The sequence below is a fragment of the Etheostoma cragini genome, chromosome 20 (genome assembly GCF_013103735.1).
Source record: "Etheostoma cragini isolate CJK2018 chromosome 20, CSU_Ecrag_1.0, whole genome shotgun sequence".
NCBI lineage: Eukaryota > Metazoa > Chordata > Actinopteri > Perciformes > Percidae > Etheostoma > Etheostoma cragini.
In genome coordinates, this window is record NC_048426.1 from 11,866,946 (window position 1) to 11,881,009 (window position 14,064).

The 14,064-nt window shown below is 35.9% G+C and overlaps 1 protein-coding gene across 1 annotated transcript in view; it reads right to left on the minus strand.

Annotated features, from left to right (window-relative positions):
- LOC117935625 overlaps positions 1–14,064 on the minus strand; it is a 50,825-nt gene that overhangs the window by 22,453 nt on the left and 14,308 nt on the right. The window contains exons 3-4 of the mRNA XM_034857942.1: positions 6,704–6,865; positions 5,390–5,456 (exon numbers count right to left, since the gene is read on the minus strand). Of these exons, the coding sequence (XP_034713833.1) occupies positions 5,390–5,456; positions 6,704–6,865 (229 nt within the window). The remainder of the gene's footprint in view (positions 1–5,389; positions 5,457–6,703; positions 6,866–14,064) is intronic.

Below are 14,064 nucleotides of genomic sequence, written 5' to 3' on the forward strand. Positions count from 1 at the left end.
CAAAACAATTGATGAAATAGTCATAGTATAGTGAGTGGAAAAAAAGCGATAAAGTCATTGTATAGTATGTTGGAAAAAATGATAGTATAATGTTAAAAAGAGTGATAAAAAAGTCTATTAAAGCATGTTCAAAAAAACTGATTAAAAACTGACAGTACATTTTGTCGAAAAAAGTGATGAAATAGTTATAGTATAGGATGTGGAAAAAAGCGATAAAGTCATAGCACAGTATGACAAAAAAAGTAGTATTATAGTATGTCAAAAAGAATGATAAAAAAGTGATAGTATAGTATGTTGAAAAAAAGTGGTGAAATAGTCATAGTATAGTATATGGAAAAAAGCTATACAGTCATAGTATATGTTGAAAAAAGTCATAGTATAGCATTACGAAAAAAGTCATATTATAGTAAGTCGGAAAAAAGTGATGAAAAAGTCATAGTACATATGTCGAAAAAAGCGATAAAGTCATAGTACAGTATGTCATAAAAAGTCATTGTATAGCATGACATAAAAGTCCTATTATAGTGTGTCGAAATAAAATGATAAAAAAGTCATAGTATAGTATGTCAAAACAAATGATAAAAAAGTGATAGTATATTATGTCAAAAAATATGATGAAAAAGTCATAGCATAGTATTTTGTAAAAAGTCATAGTATAGTATGTCAAAAAAGTGATGAAATAGTCATAGTAACATGTCGAAAAAAGTGATAAAGTCATAGTATAGTATTTTGAGAAAAGTCATAGTATAGCATGACGAAAAAAGTCAAATTATAGCATGTCAAAAAAAAGATAAAAAAGTCATATTATAGATTGTTGAAAAAAAGTCATAGTATAGTATGTCAAAAAAGAAAAAAAATGTCATATTACAATCTGTCGAAAAAAGTCATGAAACAGTCCTGGTATATTATGTCAAAAAATACAAATAGTCATATTATAGTTTGTCAATAAAAATGATAAAAAGTCACAGAATATTATGTCAAAAAAGCAATAAATTCATAGTATAGTATGTCAAAAAAAGTCATATTATTAAGCAATATTATAGTATTGTGAACAAAATGATAAAAAAGTGATACTATATTATGTTGTGTTATAGTATGTCAAAAAAGTGATGAAAAAGTCATATTATAGTTTGTCAATAAAAATTATAAAAAGTCACAGAATATTATGTCAAAAAAAGCAATAAAGTCATAGTATAGTATGTCGAAAAAAGTCATATTATTAAGCAATATTATAGTATTGTGAACAAAATGATAAAAAAGTGATAGTATTTTATGTTGTGTTATAGTATGTCAAAAAATTGATAAAAAAGTCATATTATATTATGTTGAAAAAAGTGATAAAATAGTCATTATAATATGTGGAAAAAAACGATAAAGTCGTAGTATAGTATGTCAAAAAGAAATTATAAAAAAGTGACAGTATATTATGTAGAAAAATATGAGGAAAAAGTCATGAAAAAGTGATAAACTGGTTATAGTATATTGTGTGGAAAAAAGCAAAAAAGTCATAGTATAGCATGACGAAAAAAGTAGTGTTATAGTATGTCAAAAAGATTGATAAAAAAGTGATAGTATAGTATGTTGAAAAAATTGGTGAATTAGTCATAGTATAGTATATGGAAAAAAGCGATACAGTCATAGCACAGTATGTCGAAAAAAGTCATAGCATAGCATGACGAAAAAAGTAGTATTATAGTATGTCAAAAAGAATGATAAAAAAGTGATAGTATAGTATGTTGAAAAAAAGTGGTGAAATAGTCATAGTATAGTATATGGAAAAAAGCGATACAGTCACAGTATAGAATGTTGAAAAAAGTCATAGTATAGCATTACGAAGAAAGTCATATTATATTATGTCGAAAAAAATGATACAAAAGTAATGGGATGTTATATCTAAAACATTATTATGTTGTAAAAAGTGATGAAAAAGTCATAGTATAGTGTGTCGAAAAAAGTCAAAGAATAGCATGACGAAAAAAGTAATATTATAGTATGTCAAAAAAGTAATAGAAAAGTGATAGTGTATTATGTCGAAAAAATTGATGAAATAGTTATAGTATAGTATGTGGAAAAAAGCAATAAAGTCATAGTATAGTATATCGGAAAAAAATTGATAAAAAAGTGATAGTATATTATGTCGAAAAAAGTGATAAAGTCATAATATAGCATGACGAGAAAAGTAGTATTATAGTATGTAAAAAAAAATGATAAAAAAGTGATAGTATATTATGTCGAAAATAGTGATGAAATAGTCATAGTATATTATGTGGAAAAAAGCGAAAAAGTCATAGTATAGAATGTTGAAAAAAAGTCATAGTATAGTATGTCAAAAAAGAAAAAAAAAGTAATATTACAGTCTGTCGAAAAAAGTCATGAAACAGTCCTGGTATATTATGTCAAAAAATACCGATAGTCATATTATAGTTTGTCAAAAAAAATGATAAAGAGTCACAGTTTATTATGTCGAAAAATGCAATGACGGGAAAGAATGATAAAAAAAGTGATAGTATATTGTGTAAAAAAAAATGATGAAAAAGTCATAGTGTATTTTGTCAAACAAAAGTGATAAAGTCATAGTGTAGTATGTCGAAAAAGGTCATAATATAGTAAGACAAAAAAAGTCAAATTATAGTACGTCAAAAAAGTGATAAAAAAGTCATATTATAGTATGTCGAAAAAAAAGATAAAAAACTGATAGTATATTGTGTTAAAAAAAGTGAAGAAAACGTTATAGTATAGTCTGCCGAAAAAAGTCATAGTACAGCATGACAAAAAAAGTCATATTATAGTTTGTCAAAAAAGTGATAAAAAAGTCATATTATAGTATGTTGAAAAAAGTCATAGTATAGTATGTCGAAAAAGTGATAAAAAAAGTAATATTATAGTATGTCGAAAAAAGTGAAGAAATATTCATAGTACAGTCTGTCGAAAAAAAGTGATGAAAAAGTCATAGTATATTATGTCAAAAAATACTGATTAAGTCATTAAATAGAATGTAAAAAAAAAGATAAAAAAGTCAAAGTATATTATGTCAAAAAAAGCGATAAAGTCATACTATAGCATGACGAAAAAAGTCATGTTATAGTATGTCAAAAAGTGATAAAGCAGTCATATTATAGTAAGATGAAAAAAGTGATGAAATAGTAACAATAATACGTGGGAAAAAACGATAAAGTCATAGTATAGTATGTCAAAACAAATTATAAAAAACTGATAGTATATTGTGTTAAAAAAAGTGATGAAAACGTCATAATATAGTCTGCCGAAAAAAGTCATAGTACAGCATGACAAAAAAAAGTCATGTTATAGTATGTCAAAAAAGTGATAAAAAAGTCATCGTATAGTATGTTGAAAAAAGTCATGTTATAGTATGTCAAAAAAGTGATAAAGCAGTCATAGTAAGATGAAAAAAGTGATGAAATGGTAACAATAATAATAATACGATAAAGTCATAGTATAGTATGTCAAAACAAATGATAAAAAAGTGATAGTATATTATGTCAAAAAATTTGATGAAAAAGCCATAGTATATTATGTCTAAAAAAGCGATAAAGTCATGGTATATTATGTTGAAAAATATGATAAAAAACTCATAGTATTGTATGTCGAAAAAAGTCATAGTATAGTATGTCGTAAAAGTGATAAAGAAGTCACATAGTATGTCAAAAAAAGTGATGAAATAGTAATAATAATATGTGGGAAACAAACGATAAAGTAATAGAATAGTATGTCAAAACGTCTTTAAACCAGCTGTAGCCTTTGAGATTTGAACACTGAACCTTCTGTCTAAAAAAGAAGTAGTAACAAATAAATGTCATAGTACTGCACATCAACATAGTGAAAAGTCATAGGCACATCAAAAAAAGTCACAGCATAGTATGGCAAAAAAAGTCATAGAATGGTACGTCAAAACAGAAAAGTACATTCATCCCTTCAAAACAACCTGTTGGGTAGGAGACTGACAGGAACACAACCTGTAGAACATCAGTCTTTTGCAACTTTTCTCTTCCTGTGCGTAAATTTGTTATTTTTAAACTAATTGCACCCTGCAACACTCATCCCTCTGTCTCGTAATCATTCGTTTATCACCCTAAACTATCGGACCTGACACAATCATACATTCTTCACAGTATAAGAAAAAGAGCCAAAGAATCATCTGCTGGCTGTCTTTGTTCAACAATTGGTGTAGTCTAAAAGGGAAATACAAAAGCAAATTGTAAGTTATGATTTCCTAGTAACTACAGGACTCAAATAAATAATTCCAGGTCAGACTTTGGGTGCAGGCTGTTAAGCTCTGTGTGTTTGTGTGTGTATGTTTGCAAGTATGTGGCTGAGTTCACAAATCCCCATCACCTTCATACATCATTTATGAAAGTCTTATCGAGAAGTCTGTGGTACTTACAGAGACCATCAAGATTCTGCACTTCTTGCCAACATCAATATAAACTACCACAACAGTCACAGAATGTGAAAATGTAGTCACACAGTGGTGAAGCCTGTACAAACAAGTTGTGGCCTAAAGATTGGAGAATTTGAAAAGATGCCAGTTTGAATCTGTGAGTCAAAGTGGTGAAAGAACTACTTAGTAATACCCTATTTTGGGTAAATGTCCAACATTCAAAAGTTTACTACAGTAAAAGTACAGACGCCAAAAAGCAAACATACATTACATAAAGTATTAGAAGTAAAAGCACTCAATATGCAGAATGGGCCCAGCAAAATTGTGTTTTCATTTTATATAGATTTAATAATTAGATTTATTCACTGACGCATTAATGTGTAAGCAATTTTGGATGTAGTTTGGCTGGTTCAAGTGCATTTTTATTTTTTGTAATAAACAGTTACAATAAAGGTTGTAAGACAACATGGTTTGGATGATTATTTCCTTATTAGAATCACTGAACAGTAAGTGTGATTCAAACACATAAAATTAATCAAAGTTAAATATAATAAAACTTGATGAAACCAAATGAAGGCCACTGTGAAAAAGGTACTTTTTTTATACAGTACTAGTCTTAATGGCAGCAAATGCTTTTGGTTGATATAACAAATACTACCCTTTAACTCTGTATCCTAACATTGACTTACCTCAACCATAGACTTTGGTTGTACTGGATGGTATGTGGTTGAAAATGCACAAAAATGTGGTTTGGAAAGAACATGTGTCAGGTAAAGGTTGCTAAATTAAAAAATAAAAAATTTGGTAATATCTAGACTTCGGTATTTGATCAGTCAAGATGTTTGGTGTTCTTTACATGTTTTCATGCACCTGAATTTTACAAAACAAATGTGATTTTGGTTGAGTTGTGCTACAGATTTTCAACACAAACTGGTATGATGGTCTAGCAATATGAGGTTAAAAGCGAAAACACCTCAACAGGAGTCTTACCGTCCTGTGCATCTTGTCTTCCAAATCCTGGTTAATCCTCTGAAGAGCTGCATAGCTACTCTGAATTCTAAAAGAACAGAGAAAAATCATTATGGCCTGTTAACTACCATAAACAAGACAGTATTTTACAGTTCATACAGCTCAATAAGCACCAGTAATCTCCACATAATATTGGACAGAGACATAAATAAATTACTACATCAGGGCACTGAGGGAGAATCTCAGAGGGGATTTGCAGGATAATTTAAGTGATTATTCAGATTTGGCGATCACTCAAGAAAAACATCTGTTAAGCCAAATCACAGTAAAAAGGGATGATGTTATGTTTAAGCGCCACAGCAGGAGATACTAAGAGAAATGCATAATTATACGTATAATATACAATAATTGTATCATAGGAAATCAATAAACATACAAACTAAACAGACCCGTAGCACTGCTACATCTGAAACGTGTTTCTTTCTCTTCTCTTTTTTATTCTCTTAGTGAGCTTAATGGAACAGGACCTCCTTGACTCTATTTGTTAACTTGTTCCTGGTGTTTTGTCACTTCTCCGTTCAGTATCACATTTACACATTATCTCTCAGGCCTAAGAGGGTTGATAAACCAGCATTTATCGCTTCATTAACCAGACAAGTGGGGCAGTGAAGACAAAAAGCAAAGACAAATCAGAAAACAAAGACCAGAAAGAGATTTAAGGGAGCATAAACAAAAATGAAAGAGAGAGTGGTTCACTGATTGATGGAGAACAAACAAAACCATTATGAAACCGAGGGCTGTTACTCATTTAAGAGGAAAGCTAGACCTCAGTCTGTTAGGCAGCACTCTCAGGTCATTAAGTCAAAAACGATGCAACCTTGTTGGCTGACAAGACCATCAATACTGGACAATTCTGCAAAACCCTGAATTACACTAAGTTCAGGGACTTTTTTCAAATTCTACCTTTTCAACAATACAATACTACAATATGCTTAAGGTTAGACAAATGGTGATTATGGGAAATTAAGAATGGTAAAGGTATGGTTAGGGTCACATCACGGTTGAGGTTAATGAAAAGCATTCATTTCAGGTCTGTAACAGGGCATAAACTCTGGTCTTCTCCTCCAGGGCACACACTACCTTCTGCGCTGAATCTTAGCATTCCATGTGTAAAATTGTACAATATAGACTTAATTACTTGGAACACTGGGCTGCAAATCTTAAAACACCTTATTTCACATTTTGCTGCGTTTATCCCTTGTGGGGAAAGGACAGTTTGTGCATACATGAAAAGGCAAGCTGCCCACAGAGTCATGCACACATGCACACACACACCTGCGTAGTTTCTCTGTAAATTTCTCCAGTTCCTCCTGGGCCCGGCGCAGCTCTGTCTCGAGGTACTGCCGAGTGGAATCAAACTCCGTCTCCACCATCTCTAGTTTGTGGGTGGTGTACGACAGGCGCTTACGGAGGTCATCTTTGTGGTCGTGGAAGGAGCTGATCGAGCAGCAGCAAGAGTTTAGAGAACAGGAAGTCACAACACTGATGCACTTTCATTGATGTCAGAATTTGTCAGGTTCATCAAGCAAAGCAGAGAGAGGGAGACAGATCAGAGAAAGAGAGAAAAGGCAACCGAGTAAAAAGTAAAAAGGGTAGGTGTTTGTGTGAGAAAGAGGGAAGGGGATGAAGCGTAACTGGAGTGTAATTCAGCTTGGAGTGAGAGAGGTCCCAAGCAGGGCGAAGGCAGTGAGGCCGATGGGGAGGAGGAGATGGATGAAGGAGGAATACTAATCATTTCCCATTCACAGGGAGGGACCAGAGCTGGGAAAACAGGTCCCATCGGTGTAATGGTGAATTCCATTATACAACCCGCCTATTGAATCACTGAAAGAATAGGAAAAAATAATTTTTGCCCATAGACACAGACTATAGGTGATTCATAAAAGGAGAAAATATGGAATAGATCATGGCTTTGTGCGCACAAGTAAGCATTAATAGAGGGTGAAAGGGACTCAAAGAGCATGAGAGAGTGTGAGTGAGAGGCCACAATACCAGCTTTTCAACACCACCACCATCAACAGCAATGTCTCAGATAGTGAGCAATATTTGGTCATCTGATTCAGGTTTAAGTGTGGAGGATGAAAACACACCACCAACCACCAACTGGAACTGAAGGAGGGAGTGGATGGGGATAATGAAAGGCTAGAGATGGGGAGCAGGGGCTGTGTGCGCTCTGGGGGATTTAGCATTTTTCCAGACAGATGGATACTTGGCTCACAGAAAGGTTTGATGGCTCAGAACTGCCAACTAGCAGGCGCAATAAGTGCACCTCCAAGTCCATCTTGGCTCAGAGCCTCAATTAGTAAGCTGGCAGTAAAGGAGGAGAGAATGGTATCCACAGAAAGACTTATAGACTGTGTTGTGTCAATACGAGGGATGGATTACCTTTAATGTCTGGGTACTAGGTTGTCCACTAATTAAGCCTTCATCATGCAGTAAGAAATCAGTATGTAGGTAGAGAAGCAAAAATAAGCCCAGTAACGTGGACCATGGCATTACAATAGTTAATAAACATGTAGCCAGATGCATAAACAGCACAGATATGCACCAAATTTGTAAAGGAATAGTTAAAGAGTTTGAAAAAGAGTGTAGTATAGATACAGATACCAGATACCACTGTCATCACCACTGTTTTTAAAAGACATAGATTGACATCTGTCTTCAAATATCACTCTCACAAACAAAGCAAATAATGTATATTGAACTGTTCCTTTATAAATGTGGGGGCAGGGGTAGCCTAAATCTGAATGGGGAAAGTGAAAAGGAAGCGCTTGTCTCCCTCATTAGATACCACCATTGAGGTGTCCTTTGAGCGAGGCCCTCAACCTCAACTGCTCTAGTAAAGCTGCAGATCAGACTGTGGTTGTCCTGTGGTTGTTCCACAAGTGATGTTGTAAAATCAAATGACAAAGAGCCAGAGAGCTATTGTAATGTGAAAACTGCTCTTGGCTCTAATCACTGTGTAATGCAAGTTTAATAAAGTATGAGCGCACAGCCATCTTGTTTAAAGTATTATGTTTGTTTTGGGTACAGATTTATAAGACTGTTGGTTAAGTTCAGTGCAGCATTAACCTGGATGTACATGTCAGCTGAAACATGACAAGAGATATGAAGATAAACAATGGGAATGAATAGATACCACATCATGTTTTTAATGGATTTGTCATGGTCATGACCTCGCACTGAGAATCCATTTTCATTGGTCAGAATGAATGAAATGGATCCCACAATTATGAGGCGAATGTTTAGAGTTGAAAACACTCCCTCCACAGACTGACTCATCTTACCTTCTTTTCTGATTTTTGCAACCGTTTCTCTGTGTTTTGAGGGCAGTTTTGCCAATGTATATCTTTTTCATATTTTTCTCTCTGCCTCAGCTCTCATGTGTGTATAGTTGTTGCCTCTGCTGCTGCCGCCGCTGCTGCTGGTCGGCTGAATGTTGAAGCCAAGTTTGAACTCTAACCAGAAACCAACAGTGAAAGCTCTAAGTCTTGCCTGGGGAGGCAGATAGGAGTTGGCTATCTGTGATGACCCTGGCAAGAGAGCAAAGAAAAACAGCTTTGAAGTCCCACAGATTACCAGCACATTTAGTTCAGTTGACTCCGGAGAAAGTTGAGAGATTGTGGGTGCATTCAGAAATTGAGCCAGTTCAGTATGACGAAGCACAGCTGGGGGATCAATTAGAAAAGTTCAGAAAACAAACTTAAATAGCATGCAATACTTATAAATTACTGCATTGCCAATTGAACTTTACTCTTCCTATTGAAAGACCAATGCAAAACAATCTTATTTTTGTTCAATTCTGTAATCCAAAAAATGTAAGCGCATTTCCAAAATATGACCAAACACTAAAGAAAACTACAACACAGAATGCAGAAAGATTAATGATTCTCTCTTGTTAGGAATAATTGAATGCCGCCACCACAAATTGCGGGACCCTTTGGAATAGTGAGTTATTGACCAGCTGACCACAGAGGTTATTTCTCAATAAATCAGTGTTATGATAAATGCATGTGTGTTTCCATTTCCATCCTTCATCATTGCTCTACAGTGGTGCTAGGGCTTGAACTCGGGTCTCCTGCACCTTAATAACCTGCCACTAGCAAGCATAAAATACCAGAATAAAACTCAGTTGTACATCTTTCTTTATGCAGCTGCAGTTATGTGCTGCAGAAGAAGGGGAAGCTTGACAGGCATAGCAACAGTAACTATGGAGTATGGGGCTTATAGCAAACGGTAAGTAACCACCACAAATAATCTGGCTAGGGCGGATGAATTTCAAAAAGTCCATAAATTTGCCCTTTAAAACCCCTTATTCTTGTCCCTCAGAGCCAAGTAAGCATGAATGCATAAATACATACCAGCAGTATAACTTTATCAGTCCCCACAGAGTAGCAGGGGAGGAGCAACAAATTGAATGAATGTGTTTGTAGCCTGCCGCCACTACTTATTATTTTTAATCTCCCTTCAACACTCAGGAAACAACAACAGGTTTTGGAAACACTGTCAATATGGTTGCAGTAGCCATTTTTTAAAAATCTGCAAGTCACAGAGGGATACAGAGAGAAAGACGACAGAAATAGTTACTCAATTGGTAAGTAAGTGGGGTTCAGAACACATCCTAACATGCACATACATAAACACACACCTTCCTGCAGTGTATAAAAAGAACTGTACCCTGCATCTCAACATCCCCCCCCCCCCCCCCCCCCCCCCCCCCCCCCCCCCCCCCCCCCCCCCCCCCCCCCTCCCAGGGGGATAAAAAGCAGATCTTGGTTCCTCAGGTGTTGTTTGGGGAACACCATCCACAAGAAGGAACAAATCTAAGTCCTCTGTGAACCTCGTGACAGGCTTACTGATGTTTCTACACTGCCAGAGAAACTCAAAACAGCACAAGATATGCAAATCAAGCACACTTTCCTCTCTAAAGTATCAAGAAGAGCCTACATTGTATATAGAAACACGAGTAAACCCGGTTTGCCTGAAACATTTTGCCCATGTGTAACAACTTGTCATAATGATCAGACACACATGCATACTACAGGGAGTTAAACAAATAGTTGCTGTAATGCTGTAACACTATAACCTACTTGCAGTTTTCAACAGTACATTGTACACACAGTTTCAACCTCCCACTCTGCCTGTATATTTTCTCTCTTTCATGACTCCAGCAGCAAGTAACAGCAGTTATATTTAGAAAAAAACAAAAACCTTAATGGGAAACCTACTAAAGGTTACAACTAGACAGCATCCATCTCAGACCTACAATTGGGAGCCCTTATTGTGCCCGCAGGCTGAATTACTAGTAATGAGCTGCAGGAGGTGAGCGAGGCAGAGACACTGCCTGCCAGATAAACTTTTCACAGTGACCAAATGAGGACATTAAAGTTTAATGGCCGCTGTGCCATCCCTACTATAGTCTGCTATTAAATGAGCAGCTCACAGAGACACACTCACCATATCTACTGTAAATAAACCTTCATGTTCCAACTTAGGGGATAACACTGTAGGCGTTCTTTTGCTGTTTTGGTCATCATCTCTAATGGTTATGATGACAATGTACCAACCAATGTAATTGCTGAGCTCTGGGAGCATGGTGACACTGCTGCAAAGAAGTCCGATGGGGCGAGACATGATAGGAGGGAACAGTAAACAACCACTAAAACCCTTTCAACAAATCCTCCAAACAAACAAAGTTAATTTGTCATACCCTTTCATATTGACCCATATGAATGTTTCTGATCTGATGGCGCTGGAGAAAACACGTTTGTCAGAGGCTTTCAAGACCATAACAAATATTTACTATGTCACAGTTTTCTAACCTGCCAACATTACTGTTTAGTTAGATTTAGGCAAACAAACTACTTTATTAAAGGACTAGTTTGGCATTTCTGGAATTACTTACTTACTTATTTGCTAGTGAGATGATTAATACCACTAATACACTGTATATAAAGATGGTCTCCTCTTCCTTCCACTGTACAAACATAATGTATATGTACTGTATATAAAATGGAATGTTAGCACACACATAATATTGGTAACATTCCCTCATTGCAAAGGAAACCTACAGCAGGTATGGTAGGACAAAATTGAACTAAGACATCTGTCTAGAAAGCAGTGATAGGTAATCATTTGACCAATTTCTCTTTTTCCATGGCGATTATGTGATTTTCTGACAGGCCATGCTTCTGGCCCCATTTGTCTTATATTAAGCGATACCACTGCCTTCCTAGAACTTAGCAATTAACTAAGTGTAAAGTAATGTAGTAGGAATGATGGCCCAAACTATAAAGATAGGACCAGAGTTTTGATAAACCAGAATAATTCTTCCAAATGCATCGCAACTCCTGGGTAACTCAAAAGAAAGACTTAAACAGCTTTTTTCTACTACACGGTACCTCCTTGACCCGCCTCGACTCTACTCGCCTTTTTTGTTTTTTTGTTTTACGAAAAAAAGTCCCTGGTATCTGCTAACAGGTACTTTTTTTAGTACCATTTCAGTCGAGGTTCCAAGCGAGCTGACGCGATACCAAAAGGTGATGTAAAAACCTGCAGACTACTGATTGGTCAGACTGAATTGTCACTTTTCACTGCATTGTCATTGCTAATGAAAGATGGGGGTGTCCTGAACAAACCCGCCATGTTTAAGTATTTCAGCCAGCTTCTTTTTTTTTTTTTGCTGCCTCCAGCTTCTTTTGAAACTAAATTTGTCTTCTAACTGTGGCAACAACAACATGCGGAGAATCAAAAACAAGACACCTTCAACGTTCGCTGTGTGTGTGTCGTGTTAGGTCATGGCTGTTGCCAGCTATGACGACCAGCCACGCTCGCTTCACGCGTGAGGCGGTACTAATCTGCAATGGAAAAAGGAGGACGGGGCACCGTGGCTGAGTTGAGTAGGTCCCATGTGATGGAAAATGCCAAAACAGGCTTAAAGCCAGAAGAGACCAAACAAGAGCAGAAGTTGTGTTAATTAGCAACATTATTTTATTACTTTTTCCCTTGGTATGGTCTAGTACAGTGGTTGAGGCTTTACTTGAGATCCATGTTTGTGTATTTCTTCTGATGCAAGACACCAGAAATACAACAGCCTCTTGTGAATGCTCTTCCACCAGCGGCCAGAAAAACAGATCCTTGGATTAAGTCACTAGAGCAATGATGATGACTAGTCAACACAGTTTGCTGCCTGAAGACAAGAACTGCAACTGAGGAGCACACTGTTTATCTCTTCTTTAGATTCTATCTACATATCAAAAGAGATTGAACCTTAAGAGGTTGGGAGGAAGAACTTGTTTGACTTGAAACTAAAACAACTTATAAAGCACTCTAGCTTTTTATAACAAACATCTGAAGTATCAGTTTTCATTTAAGGTTGTATCAGATCATCTATACATTTCATTGATAACATTTGCATTGCTTAGCTGTAATTTTTGTAAGAGTATACAGTACAGTACATCAGAACTTGGTGTCCAGTAACAGACAGAAGTATCAGACCTGACCATATTTGTTATAGGTGATCCAGAACACAGTTTAGGGCCACACAGCAAATGTGTTTGAATTCACTGTTGGACTTTGTGACAATAATGTTGTTTTCCAACACAAAACGTTCCTGAGGATAAATTAAAGGATAAAGAATTGTTTCTGCTGATGTGCTGTGACTCTATAATGTCCCTATAGCTCCTTCATGTATCCTTGACCCTTTAAACAGTCATAGCAAAAAAGTTTAGAAGTTTGAGAGGAAACAGCAAGCTTTCAATTAATTTTGACAATTTGTAGGCCTATTTCCTACTATTCCTGATCGGATCAAATCACATCAGGGAGCCACAGCAGGTGTCACTGCAGGGGGGCTTTTCCACATCTCGCTGTGGTGTGCATGTATGTGTGTATGTACTGTATGTGTGTGTGTGTGTTGTGCACTTGAGGGCTGACGGGTTCTCTGATTGACTAATTTAGAAAGTGAAAGCCTCATATTGGCCTCAGCTGAACTTTTAAACACATTACCCATCGCTTACAATTAAAGCGCAGTAAGGACATGTCATGAACAGGAGGAATGTTTACAGCAGGCAAAACTATTTGCAACGTTCAAGTGGGCACCTGACTATTGTTAAAAAAATTATGGACATGACTTTTAAGACTTTAGAAATGGTAGAAGTATTAATTTCTTTCAGTAACCAATGAGCAATTCAATACCAATTTTACCACAAAGTGTGTTTAAGCTAAGTAACATAAAGCCATATCGCCTCAATGGAAGAGCTTAACGCAGCACTAGACTGAGCTAAACAAAAGAGAAGCTTCATGAGATGTACTACAAATTTAATGGGTGTAAATTGCTGGCCCATCTGTAACTCACTTCTGCCAAACCTACAGTGTGATACTGTACTGGCAGCCCACAGCTCTTCATAGTCCAACTTAAACCTGCTTGATTATGCTGCATAGTCCAATATTGGTTTGCATTGACTGGATCACCATCTGTCACACAACACAATATGTGAAACTGGATCTGACTGGTAGATCCTGACAAAGGCTAGTTTTAGTTTGTGTCAGTGCTGAAGTATGGTCTGGCTGCACGAGTTAACATTCTGGTATTGTAGTAATAAAATGCTCTGGGTTGTTTGTGTTTCTTTAAAGAAAAT